Below are 12,385 nucleotides of genomic sequence, written 5' to 3'. Positions count from 1 at the left end.
GCTCCAGGGCAAAACCAAGATTTATTTCTGCTTTGCCACTATATAAAAGCAATCGAGATTGGTTTTAACGGTAGATCTTCCTCTGGAGAGACATATTTCAATGGTGAGTGCTTTAGTTTTCACCTGAAAGCTGAAGCTTTTCAAATGTATATATGGTCTTGGGAATTTTAGAGGGATTAGAGGGAGTTGGGGCTTTTGATCCAGGTGGCCCTTGCTTAGGGTGGGTTAAGTACCCTGTGAATCAGTATTAGGGAGAGGTCTATGTAAGAGCCAGGCATAGAGTGCAGCTAACAGACACAGCAGTTTGCGCAGCAGAGGCAGCGAACAGACATGGCAGTTTGTGCAGCAGTTCGTGCAGGAGGAGTGCAATTAGGTGCAAGAGGATATCTATCTTTTTTCCAGTCCTAGTAGCGTCCACTTTCACAAACATGGTTATAACTTGCCGCAAAGCACGTTTGCCTGTAGCTGTTGGAACTGCTGCATTAGCTGTGTCAAAAGCTTCAACCCAGACAGACCCTTACAGCAGATGCAGCCCTACAGGTCTCAGGCTACAGGGAGTGCTTGGAGCCTCTCCAGAAGGCCTGGGCTGAGAGTCAGCCCTCCTGCGAAGTGTGCTGCTGTTGACAATTTGTGTCGTCAAGTCAAGGAGTTGTGGGATGAAGTCAGCAGACTGCGAAGTATCCGAGAAAGTGAGCAGGAGATAGACAGGGCATTCTTGGAGACTACACTGCTTCAGGAGTCCCAGTCTCCTGCAGCAGGGGAGGTGCTGGAAGGCTCTGTGCAGAGTGAAATAGTACGGCACAGCCCTGTAGAAGGCAGTGGGAAACTAGTTGCTTCTCATAGAAGAAGAAAGGCCCCTAATCCTCCTGTAGACTTGGACTTCCAGTTGAAGAACTGATTTAATACCCTCCAGGATGAGGAGGACCCGGATCTGACTTCAAGGGAAGCAACTGGGCTGTCAGTCCCTGTGCCTTGCGTGAACATTCAGAAGAGGTGATGAGTGGTTGTAGTGGGTGACCCCATGCTGTGGGGGATGGAGGCACCTATCTGCTGACCTGACCCCTCCTCTAGAGAGGTTTGCTGCCTGCCAGGGGCACAGATACAAGATGTCACTGAAAGGCTGCCAATGCTTGTCTGCTCAGGTTATTCCCCATAGCATGGGGAATAAACAGGAGGAACTGGAAATCTGCACAGTCGCAGGGCCATGGTCTCATTGCAGTCACAGAGACATGGTGGGCTAGCTCGTGTAACTGGAATGGTGTCATGGATGGCTATCTCCTTTTTTTAGGAAAGACAGCCCAGGAAGGTGAGGTGGTGGAGTTGCTCTTTATGTGAGAGAGTAACTGGAATGCATCGAGCTCTGCCTACGGGTGGAGAAGGAGGCACTTGAGAGCTTATGGGTGAAGATCAAAGGGCAGGCTAACATGGGGGACACTGTTGTGGGTGTCTACTACAGGCCACCTGACCAGGAAGAGGAAGCTGATGAGGCCTTCAGACAGCTGGAAGTAGCATCACAATCACAGGTCCTGGTTCTCATGGGAGACTTCAAGCACCCTGATATCTGCTGGAGGGACTACACAGCAAGGYACAAACAGTCCAGGAGGCTGGCTAGTATTCAAGCATCACTTCCTCCAAGCTCAAGAGCAGTGCATCCCAAGGAGAAAGAAGTCCAGCAAAGGGGGCAGGAGACCTGCATGGATGAACAAGGAGATCCTGGCAAAAGACGGAAGAAGAAAGCACACAGAATGTGGAAGAGGGGACAGGCTACTTGGGAGAGTTATAGGAATGCAGCCAGAGTATGTAGAGATGCAGCGAGGAAGGCTAAGGCCCATTTGGAATTGAATCTGGCAAAGGATGTGAAGGGCAACAGAAAGGGCTTCTTCAAATAGATCAGTAACAAGAGGAAGACTGGGGAACATGTGGGCCTGCTACTGAATGGAGTGGAGGCCCTGATGATGAAGCCTACAGAGAAGGCAGAAGTACTAAATGCCTTCTTTGCTTCAGTCTTTGCTGTTCAGGGCAGCCCTCAAGAATCCCAGAGCCTGGAGACAGGGGAGAAAGTCTGGAGAAAGGAAGACTTTTCTTTGGTTGAGGAGGATAGGATTAGAGATCTTCTGGGCAAGCTTGACGTTCACAAATCCGTTGGCCCTGATGGGATGGCCCACAGGTACCGAGGGAGCTGGTGGATGTTGTTGCCAGGTCACTCTCCATCATCTTTGAAAAGTCATGGAGGACTGGAGAGGTGCCTGAGGACTGGAAGAAAGCCAGTGTCACTCTAGCTTTCAAAAAGGGCAAGAAGAAGGACTCAGGCAACTATAGGCCAGTCAGCCTCACCTTCCTCCCTGCAAAGGGGATGGAACAGCTCATTCTGGATGTCATCTCCAGGCATATGGAGGAAAAGAAGGTGATCAGAAGTAGCCAGCATGGATTCACCACAGGCAAAGCGTGCTTAACCAATCTGCTAGCCTTCTCTGATGGCATGAGTGGCTGGGTAGGTGAGGGGAGAGCAGTGGATGTTGTGTGCTTTGACTTCAGCAAGGCTTTTGACACTAGCTCGCAGAACATCCTCCTACATAAGCCCAGGAGGTGTGTGTTAGACGAGTGGACTGTGAGGTGGATTGAGAACTGGCTAAAAGGCAGAGCTCAGAGGGTCATCATCAGTGGCACGGCATCTGGTTGGAGGCCTGTGGCTAGTGGAGCTCCCCAGGGCTCAGTACTGGCTCCCGTCCTGTCCAACTTCTTCATCAATGACCTGCACAAAGGGACAGTGGGCCTCCTCAGCAAGTTTGCCGACGAGACCGAGCTGGGAGGAGTGGCTGATACCCCTGAGGGCTGTGCTGCCACGCAGAGAGACCGGGACAGGCTGCAGAGCTGGCCGGAGAGGAGCCTCATGAGGCTCCACAAGGGCAAGTGTACGTAGGCAGGAATAACTCCATGCCCCTGTACCGGCTGGGGGCTGACMTGCTGCGAAGCAGCTCTGCAGCAAAGGACCCGGCAGTGCTGCTGGACAACAAGTTGRCGGCGAGGCAGCAATGTGCCCTTGCGGCCAGGAARGCCAATGCTATGCTGGGCTGCGTCAGGAAGCGTGCTGCCAGCAGGTCGACGGAAGAGATCCTGCCGCTCTGCTCGGCCCTGCTGAGGCCACATCTCGAGTACTGTGTCCGGTTCCGGGCTCCCCAGTACGAGAGAGACCTGGAGCTACTGGAGAGAGTCCAGCGTCGGGCTACCAAGATGCTCAGAGGACTGGAGCATCTGCCCTCTGAGGAACGGCTGCGAGAGCTGGGCCTCTTTAGCCTGGAGAAGACAAGACTGAGAGGGGAACCCTATCAATGTGCCTAAGTATCTGAAGGGAGGGTGTCAAGGGGATGGGGGCTCAACTCTTTTCGGTAGTCCCGTGCCAAAGGACTAGAGGCAACGGGCACAAACTGAACCACGGGAAGTGCCGCCTGAAGACGGGGAGGAATGTCTTCACTCTCACAGTGACAGGGCACTGGAACCGCTTGCCCAGAGAGGTTGTGGGGGTCTCCTTCTCTGGAGACGATCAAAACCCGCCTGGCTGCAACCCTGTCTAACATGCTCTAGGTGACCTTGCTTGAGCAGGGAGGTCGCACTAGATGATCTCCAGAGGGCCCTGCCAACCTTACCTATTTTGTGATTCTGTGATATTTTTTGTGCTTATAGACAAACTCTGACCTAGGCGCATGCTGACAGCAAGTTGCTCACAAACCCAGCCTGAATATGATTTTTTTTTCAGTTTATTTTAATTTTTGTAGTTACTACTAATTGTTGGTTAATGGATAGACACCTTGAGTCATGGCAAAGATTTAGCAGCAGAACATGACTTTGGGGCTGAACCAGCGAATAGGGTGGACATTCTCACCGGGTCTGGTGTTAGTTCTTACAATTACAGCATATTTCTCTCTTGTTACACAACCATTCAGCCACAGTATTTTTTTTGTTTTTTTTCTTCATTAACTACTGTGTCTGAGGATGTCAGCAGCAGGAGTTAACTGATCTGTGTGGTTTTCAGTGCCAACCGTTTTAAGTTTTGTGTATTTTGGGGGCTCTCTTCTCTGCAACAGAAGATACGGAAAATGTGAATTAGCAACGGCGCTGCTGAGGAGAGACATGCTGAATATCTTTTATCGATTTCTGATAGACAAGATTAAGGTTTCATCTGTGCTCTCAAGGTAGCTTTAGAAAGAGCACAGGGAGTTTTCTGACCGTCCAGCGATTGCCCCACGGATGATCAGTCGTGGCTTTCATATGTTGCAAACTTTGAAGGGTCAGAGTACTCCTTTAGCTGCTTCTGATGCTCAGATCACTGTTAAGGCAAGTAGCCCTGAGCGCTTGAATATTGAACACGACCGAATTACGGAGCGATGGCTACGTGACTGTGACGAGAGGGGCGAAACGTGCCTGATGCCTCAAAGGAGAGCAGGGTGCCTAATGAAGAGGGGGAAGTGGCAGTGAACATCGCGCCCCGGCAGGTGAGGTCAGGCCAGTCGCCGAAGTGGAGCAGGAATTGGTGAGGTTTGGCATCTCATACGGGCATTTGCATTAGGGGGCACATTGTCCCTCGCGCAGAGGGAAATGCCGAGAGATTTGAGGATAGGGAAGACGTGTTTTAGAGTTGGCAACATGGTTTTTAAGAGGATGATATTAAAGCTCCCGCTGTAATGTTACTGTTTTTACAGAACATGGGGTAAATTGTGCTTTGAGCTGCTCTGCGGGAGCTTTACGGGGCAGTTTGCAGTGTTTTCAGACTAACCTGTACGTTTCCAGGCTAACCTTTTGCTTTCCTGCAATCCTAGCTTGGCTGATGAGCTGTCGTCTTGCGTCGTCCTCGCTTGTGGCTTCATTCACGTGAGCCGTGYGGGTTCGCTGCCAAGGCTGCGCGTCCCCTCGCCACCCATTCTGGCTGAGGGCAGAGCTCTCGCTTGCCCTGCGAACTGGCAACACTCCTCTGAACCCCAAACTTCATCTTTCGGTTCAAATTGCAGCGAAATGAGCTCATCGAGAAGGCAGTTGCTTCTGTTGTACTCCAGCTAGTCTTCAAGTAAGAGTAGATGAGATCAGACCATCTCAGACTTTTTCCTGACTTCCTAGTGATAATTTGGCAAGAGCACATTATAGTTTTTAGTGTGATGCTAGTCATTATATACCTATATTCTACCTGTATTCTTCCTTGTAAGAGTGGCAGCTTTTGCTGAGAAGGTAGTTTTCATTCCTGTAGGAGTTTTAATTCAGTTTTGGTCTTAATTCAGATCTTTACCACATATGATGAAGACAAATCCATGTGCATATATTAAAATCTGACCTTAGCTTTGCTCTCTGCATTTGCTAATGCATTTCAAAATATTCTAATATATGGCTTTCCAGACTCCAGATCGATAAACCAATGGTTCTGAAATGACAGAGTGCTACGATATTCCTCTGTAATTTAAACATGATTAGCTGATGAAGGTTATGATCAATATGCCAGGCGAAGATAAATTAATTGATATCATCCTTTCAGGATGATAAGAGGCCTATTGGAGGTGGGATGTAACTAATGAAGCTGCTTCTTCATATATACGAGTCATTTTTTATACAATGTATTTTCACTAAATCACAGTTATGCCATCATTCATTTACATGAAAAACATAAGCCACAGACCAGTTTGTTATTGAAATTGCATTCCTTTGAGAAGAAATTGTGTGCTTATGCTGTTAAACAATATCTCTGCCTATGTTATAACTTATTGAGGACAAATAATCTTGCAATTTACATAAATATCTCTTTATATTCTCTGAACAAGACAGATGGATTATGTTGAGTTTAATTACAATAAGTTTGTGCGGCTTTTTAAGTTGATGTCATTGCAGTTCTGCCTCACTGACCCTTTTGATGTGAAGACAGGTGCAAGTGAGGACAGAATTTAATAATTTTTAAGTAAAACRGTAGCCTTGATTTTAGAATAAGGAACAGAAGTGTTAATGTTAGCAGATGTCAGCTTGCAAGCTCTGTGCTTGCAAGTTGGAGTCTGTTTTAATTCATGGAACTGGTTTTAGTGGAAGTTAAGGTACTACCTCAGTATACCCTGGCTATATCAAACTAAAATAAAGCTGAATGTTTGATCCTGTGAGAGTACCTGAGCCCTGGAACAGGTTGCCCAAAAAGGTCATGACTTTTCCATCCTTGGAGATGTTCACAACCCAACTGGACGTGGTCCTGGGCAACCTGCTCTAGGCGACCCTGCTTGATTCAGGGGGTTTGGCCAGGATGATCTCCAAAGGTCCCTTCCAAACTGAACTCTCTTGTGATTACATAGGAAAAATAATTTTTTTCAATCTTGGAATATTTGAAATAATAAATCTGTAAAAATAACAATGTACAACATAATTTACATCTCCCCTTTTAGATTCCCTTTTCGGAGAAGACTTCCCATCAATTAAAAATAATGTTGCCATATGTTGTGCTCCTGAGTCACATAAATACAGCATAATCAGCCTTTTATACCTGCCCTTCCTATTCCGTATGTGATAGTATTTAATGTCTTGCTACCTCATATTGCCTATAACTTTAAACTCCCCTCAGCAGATATGGTCTGTGGAAAACCTCGAGTTTTTGCATTTGTTGTTAGAGAGCTGTTTCAAAACTAACAGCTTCCAAATCTCCCGCATCTAGGAATATCTCTTGAGGTCAAGAAAACACAACATATCATTATCTTAGAGTAGTGTATCCATCAAACTGTGATGGAGTAGAAGGGATTGTATCTTTGGAAACTGTTGCGCTTTACTTGAGTTAATAACTTAAATGTCTCAAGCTGATGCTGTGATACCTGTTTGGATGGGGGCAGGTTTAGCTCAGTTGGTTAGAGCGTGGTTCTGCTAATGCCAAGGTGGTGGGTTCAATCCCTGTACGCTGAGGGTTGGACTAGATCATCTCCAGAGGTCCCTTCCAACCTTACCATTCTATGATTCTATGGCAGATACCTTCACGTATAGCATGCTTGTAGTGAAGTGCCCTAGTGTGAGCTTACTGGAGCGTGCTTTCTTGAGTGTTGATTTCTATACCTTGAACAAACTTTGACTTTTGCAGTTTCTACTCTTCCCCCCCCCCTTTTTTCTTTTTTTACTTTTTAAAAAAGCATTTCGGCCATAGTGGGATATAACTGCTTCAAAGGATATCGTTGCTGCTATGGTTGGTCGCCGCCTCTCAACATCTTGTGGCCCAGGGGTCCCAAGTAGTAGTCTTCCCTGGGAAGAAGAGGTGCTGTCCATGTTTTGGCTTTTCTGCTTCAGTTTGTCCTTCACAGAATCTTTTGGTTTAGATGAATTTCATAAAGTGCTTCGCTTCATAGGCCATTACATTTTGTTAGTAGCATTTTGGATTAGCCATTATACCAGTCTGTTCTTACGGAGACTGGCATTTTATTTCCTACTTAATCTATGACCCAAAAGGTAGGGACAAATACAATGTAAAGGGTTTTAAATATTCATCACCTTGCTTGTCTGAAGGCCTTAACTGAATAGCAGAATGAACTACAATTTCAGTGCCTCACAGACGAAATTTCAGAAATAATTTGATTCTTTTAATCATAAAATTATAGGAGATGTATGGTAATTACTGCATTTCAGATGAACTGTTTCTGCCTTTTATTATGAGCCTGTTAACCTGTGTATGAAGACATTAATGACTCTGATCCTTGTCCGTGTTTGCTAAATGCTGTTTTTCTTTGGGGATTATAGAAAATTTCTCAAACTGCAAAATAAATCTGATAGTTTTCAGCTGTGCTAGTGGGATTAAGTAAAGACTAAAATTAGAAATTATTATGTAGCTTCTTCCTCTAGTGAGTTTAAATGGGATGGAGCATGTGGCTGAATGAGCCCAGGTATTCTATGTCAAGAACTTCTCCTATTCCATTTTCTTTTCACATGCTTTAAGATTGTGTGTTTCCAAAACTGATCATTCTGGTGTGGTGTTYAGTAATTAAGAGAAGGCTACTTTATCCGTTGGCAGCGGAGAATACAACTTGCTTTGTAAACTGAACGGAGATGTGTGGACTGGGAGCCTAGCATTCCTATCAAACAGGCATTTTGTAATAGAGGACACCTTCCAGGATCTGATTAAGATTAAATTAAATTAAAATTATTAGTGAAATACGCTTATCTGCAAGGAGAACAACCGGAAGAAGAAAGGGAAATATTCACTGCAATAAGCTTTGTTAGTGTGGCATTGTCTTATAAGCACATATTGGGCTTGCAGTAGCACATTTTGGGGAAGGGGGGACTGAAGAGAGGAGATGAGCATGTATTTTGTCTGAATATTTGCACTGCTTTTTGCAACTCTTGCGCCTCCTCTCCCTCCTCCCTCCCCTCCGCTTTGATGTTAGCGATGCTTAACTGGTGGTAAGTTAAGCATCTGGGGCAATTTCATCTGTGCAGAGAACAGAGCTGGAGCAGCACATGGAGATGACTCGTGAGCACATCACAGAAAACCAGCATCTGTCGTCTTAATTGGATACATTACATTCAATTCTTGGTGCAGGATTTGGCAATGGAAAATTGTTTAATAGCTGTGCCCTGTTGTGCATGTGTATTTTCTGAGTCTTCCTGTATATTTTTTGAATTAGCATTCTTCAGCGTGTCCTGTAGCTTATCTGCCTGTGTGTTTGTTTATCTGTTTTTCAGTTGCCCAGAAGATCGTTGCCACAAGGAAGAAACAGCAGCTCTCGATTGGACCCTGCAAATCTTTACCAAACTCTCCAAGTCACTCATCTGTGTGTTCTGCCCAGGTTTCTGCTGTACATATCAGCCAGGTACAGAATACAGTGCTTGCTTGAAAAAGGAACCGATAGGTTGCTTTTTCATCTAATGTATATAATGCCATTGCTTTTTTTTGCCGCTTGGTAGGTAGTCAGCCTCTTTCTAAAAGGTGTGAGTGTTCCCTAGTTTAAAGCACTTTTTTTTTTAATTGGCTTGACTTTGTTTTAAGAAACTGCTGTGATGAAGTGGTTTGGATTTCAAACCGTCTTTGATCACCCTGATTATGCCCAGCAGCCTGCTGCTTTGAGTAGCCTAGTTGTTATAGGAGCAGGATTTGCAGTACTGCTTTTTAAAATTACCATACTATGTTCTTGATTATTGTTCTCATTCAGTTGTGCGCACTTAGCATGCTTGAATTTTTTAGTTACTACCACTGCATGCAGTTTTAATTACATATCTCTGTTATGCTCAATTGAAATGATTCCCTTTTAATGACAGTGATATATGTTGCTAATGACTTGCAGATGCTATATGTAAAAACAAAATGATACCTTTTATGTGAGGCAGGAAGTCTGACGGCCTTGATTCCATACCTAGGGTATTTTTTGGAAACGTCTGGCTAATATCATAACTTTCTAATAGATTAAATTTTTACCCACATACATATTAATACTGATCTTTATATTTCCGTGGTGATACCCTTCCCCACTAGTTTTATTTTCTAGTGTCAAGTGAGCGTGCACAGTCCGTGTGCATGTTCACAGTTCAGATTTTTATGAGCTTTGTCTTTGAGATCTGAGACCTTTGCAGCCAGGCAGTTCATGTTCCTACCGTGCTTCCTCGCTCTTGACAGATGTATTTATAGGGCTGTCATGTTGGTCTGTACATTTATGGCCAGAACTGTGGCCCAGGTTCCTCATTATCAGTGTCTCAAATGTCTCCTGTTTTCCACAATAAGCAACCTGAAATGTCAGATGCTCACCAGCTTTCTTGGCATGTTGKTTTTTTTTGTTGTTGTTGTTTTTTTCCCCCAGCCTAAACTCACGTGCCAATAACTTTTGCTAAAGTTATGCTGCAGTCTTGAGCCACCTATGTGGTATTTTGTTTGAGCTATGAGCCTTTCTCTCACATTGCAAGTGTGTATTTTGTTTGAGCTATGAGCCTTTCTCTCACATTGCAAGTGTGTGCGCTTTTTGGCAAAGCAGTATAGTGAAGCCCTCTCTTACTGGGGATTTTGAACTTTTGTAGTACATTTTTTTTTTAACGTGTTAGGCTGTCTTCTGAAGGCCCTCTATTTAGCTTTATATAACAGGACCCCCTCGTTCTGTTGTGCTAATAGCAATTGGTCCCTACTTCTGTGCACTAGTGAAAACTTCCACCATTGCATAAACTCTGAAGAAGCAGATGCCAGTTTAGTTCCCAGAATTCTTTACCTTGAGCTGAACCTGGATACCAACTTGAAACTGTGACTGTGACTTCTGGCAATTAGGCTGGAAGAAAACACCAAAGCGGCTCGTATCCCACTCTTTATGGCAAGTGCTGAGGTGCATGACTTCTCTTCTCTTGGTGCAAGTGAATAACAGTTGTTCACATAGGATTTCTTCTCTTGGTGTCATGTATGACATTGAGACTGTTTCTTTAGCCACAGCATCTCTGACCACATCACCAACACTGGCACTTGGAGCTAACCTGTCATGCAAAATGCTTTTTCTCCGAAGAGTGCTTGAAGTTGTGTGTTCCCATGCGTTTAGATCAAGAAGAAATCAGCTGTCCTGCAAGGGCTGGCTTTGGTACTGAAGCCAGCCTTACTCAGTGATGAAGGAGTAAATTGGCCATCACACAAAAATGGCATGGCTTTCAGTGCTCATYGTACTCTCAGATTCAAGAAAGACTTAATTTTTGTCTGCTGGTGATTATATGACTTGTCAAGACTTTCTGAAGAGGATGGGTGATGCTTTGTACAATCTAATCCATCTATTTTTTCTGTGTTGTCTTAAAGCAGCTGAGATGACCCTTGTTGTTGGTGAAGCTTTTATGTATATCATTAAATTTCAAGGTTCTCACCAGTTTCTTACCTGAGCACAATTTGGAAACTAACAGTAAAATGCCAAATTCTAGATAAATTGTTATTCATTTATGCAGCAAGCTTCTTGTCAGTGATAAGAACTGTTTGGGAAAATGAAGATAAGGCAGCTTTTGCAATAGGATTGCTACTGTTTGTTGCAGTAGACCTTTAACTTTTTGACCAGCTGATATAATTATTTTGTGGGGCAGTGGCATCTTCAGCCAGATTCATTTCATCTGAGGCCATCTGAGAGTGGAGGCTGTCAGAGGCAGTCCTTGCAGATCACTTGAGACAAAATGAGGTGCTGTTTCTTCTCTAGTTGGATCACTGTGGTGATTCAAGTCCTGCAAACTCTCCAGATGACTCTTGTAGTCACAAACTTAGGCTTTAAAAGAAAAGTACGGAAGTGTCACCTTCTCCGGTCTAGTCCTTTACATACCTTAGGGAAGGTTTAAGACTTAATACCAGTGAAGGCTTTTCTACGTGTTTACGTCAGTTTTCGAACTATGAGAGTCTTGTGTGTTTGGATGCATGACTATATTAATATCCAAGTGATGAATACCTAGGAAATGCATCCTGCCCAAAAATGCTTTCAGATGTCTATACTCTGGTATCCATGTCTTTCCAGAATACAAAAGGCTATATGTTTCAAAGACTAAATCCAGTTGTGCTTGCAAGGAAGTGTTTTTTTTTGTTTTCCTTTTCTGTCTAGCTTTTTTGTGATGCATGCATGTCATGTCTAGGTAAGAGTATTGCTTGGAAACTTGTGATAGCCAGGGTCAATGATGTTTGGTGAAGTACTTTACATCCATACATTGGCTTTCGGAACATTACAGAAAGCATGAGAAGAATTTTATTCTCAAATACTAGAATATTGTTCATGATTCCTTATGGACAGAACTCTGTCAACAAGAAGGATGGTGCAATATTGGTTATATTCTGCTACCAAACAATTGATCTATCTGGTGCATTGAGAAATACTTTTGTCAACAGCTCATCTTCTGGGCTTTCTGAACACTTTAAGAGTTGGACTAAGTTGATTTGAGAGGAAGAAGTGTTATTTAGTGCTCTGAGGACCTTTTGTGGGCCATAGGGTATGGGCCAGAATAGATACTTACTTTTCCTGTCAATGAGAAATGCACATCAGAAGAGTTGAAGTCTAGTTGCTTCTGTATCTGGTCTCCTCCTTGTGTCTTTCCCACCTTTCCTTCTCCTCTGCTGTGCCCTCCCACCAATCTTTGAAGGTATGATATGCTTGTAGACCATGCTGAATTTTATTTCCAAGTAGTGTGAATTCTGCTTTTATTCAGGAAACCATTCAGCCATTCCTCTTCCCTGAGCTCATTCCTTTGGGAATGGAATTGTCTGTGTTGAGTTGTATGTCTTGGCATATCAGGAAGGCTTTTTTGTTGTATGGTTGAAGATGCTTAAGTTGCAAGACTCTATTGCTAATACCAAACAGGTGCAAAGGACTCCTTGTTCTTCCCAGACCCTGAAAGTAGAGGTCATGGTTCCAAAAATCATGAGGCTGCCCAAGTGAGCACCACCTTCAGCTTTCAGTGCACTCTG

At 44.2% G+C, this 12,385-nt stretch overlaps 1 protein-coding gene across 5 annotated transcripts in view; it reads left to right on the top strand.

Annotated features, from left to right (window-relative positions):
- The window catches only part of AGAP1 (ArfGAP with GTPase domain, ankyrin repeat and PH domain 1), a 384,866-nt gene that overhangs the window by 176,691 nt on the left and 195,790 nt on the right, over positions 1 to 12,385 (top strand). For all 5 annotated transcript variants that reach the window (XM_085307476.1, XM_085307474.1, XM_085307475.1 and 2 more), the window contains exon 7: positions 8,677 to 8,804. In XM_085307476.1, coding sequence (XP_085163602.1) covers positions 8,677 to 8,804 — 128 coding nt within the window. The remainder of the gene's footprint in view (positions 1 to 8,676; positions 8,805 to 12,385) is intronic.

Source organism: Rhea americana, unplaced genomic scaffold (genome assembly GCF_003343005.1).
Source record: "Rhea americana isolate MKP2758 unplaced genomic scaffold, rheAme1 scaffold_259, whole genome shotgun sequence".
Lineage (NCBI taxonomy): Eukaryota > Metazoa > Chordata > Aves > Rheiformes > Rheidae > Rhea > Rhea americana.
Note: the sequence above shows the minus strand (reverse complement) of the source record. Positions and strands in the feature narration are given on the sequence as shown.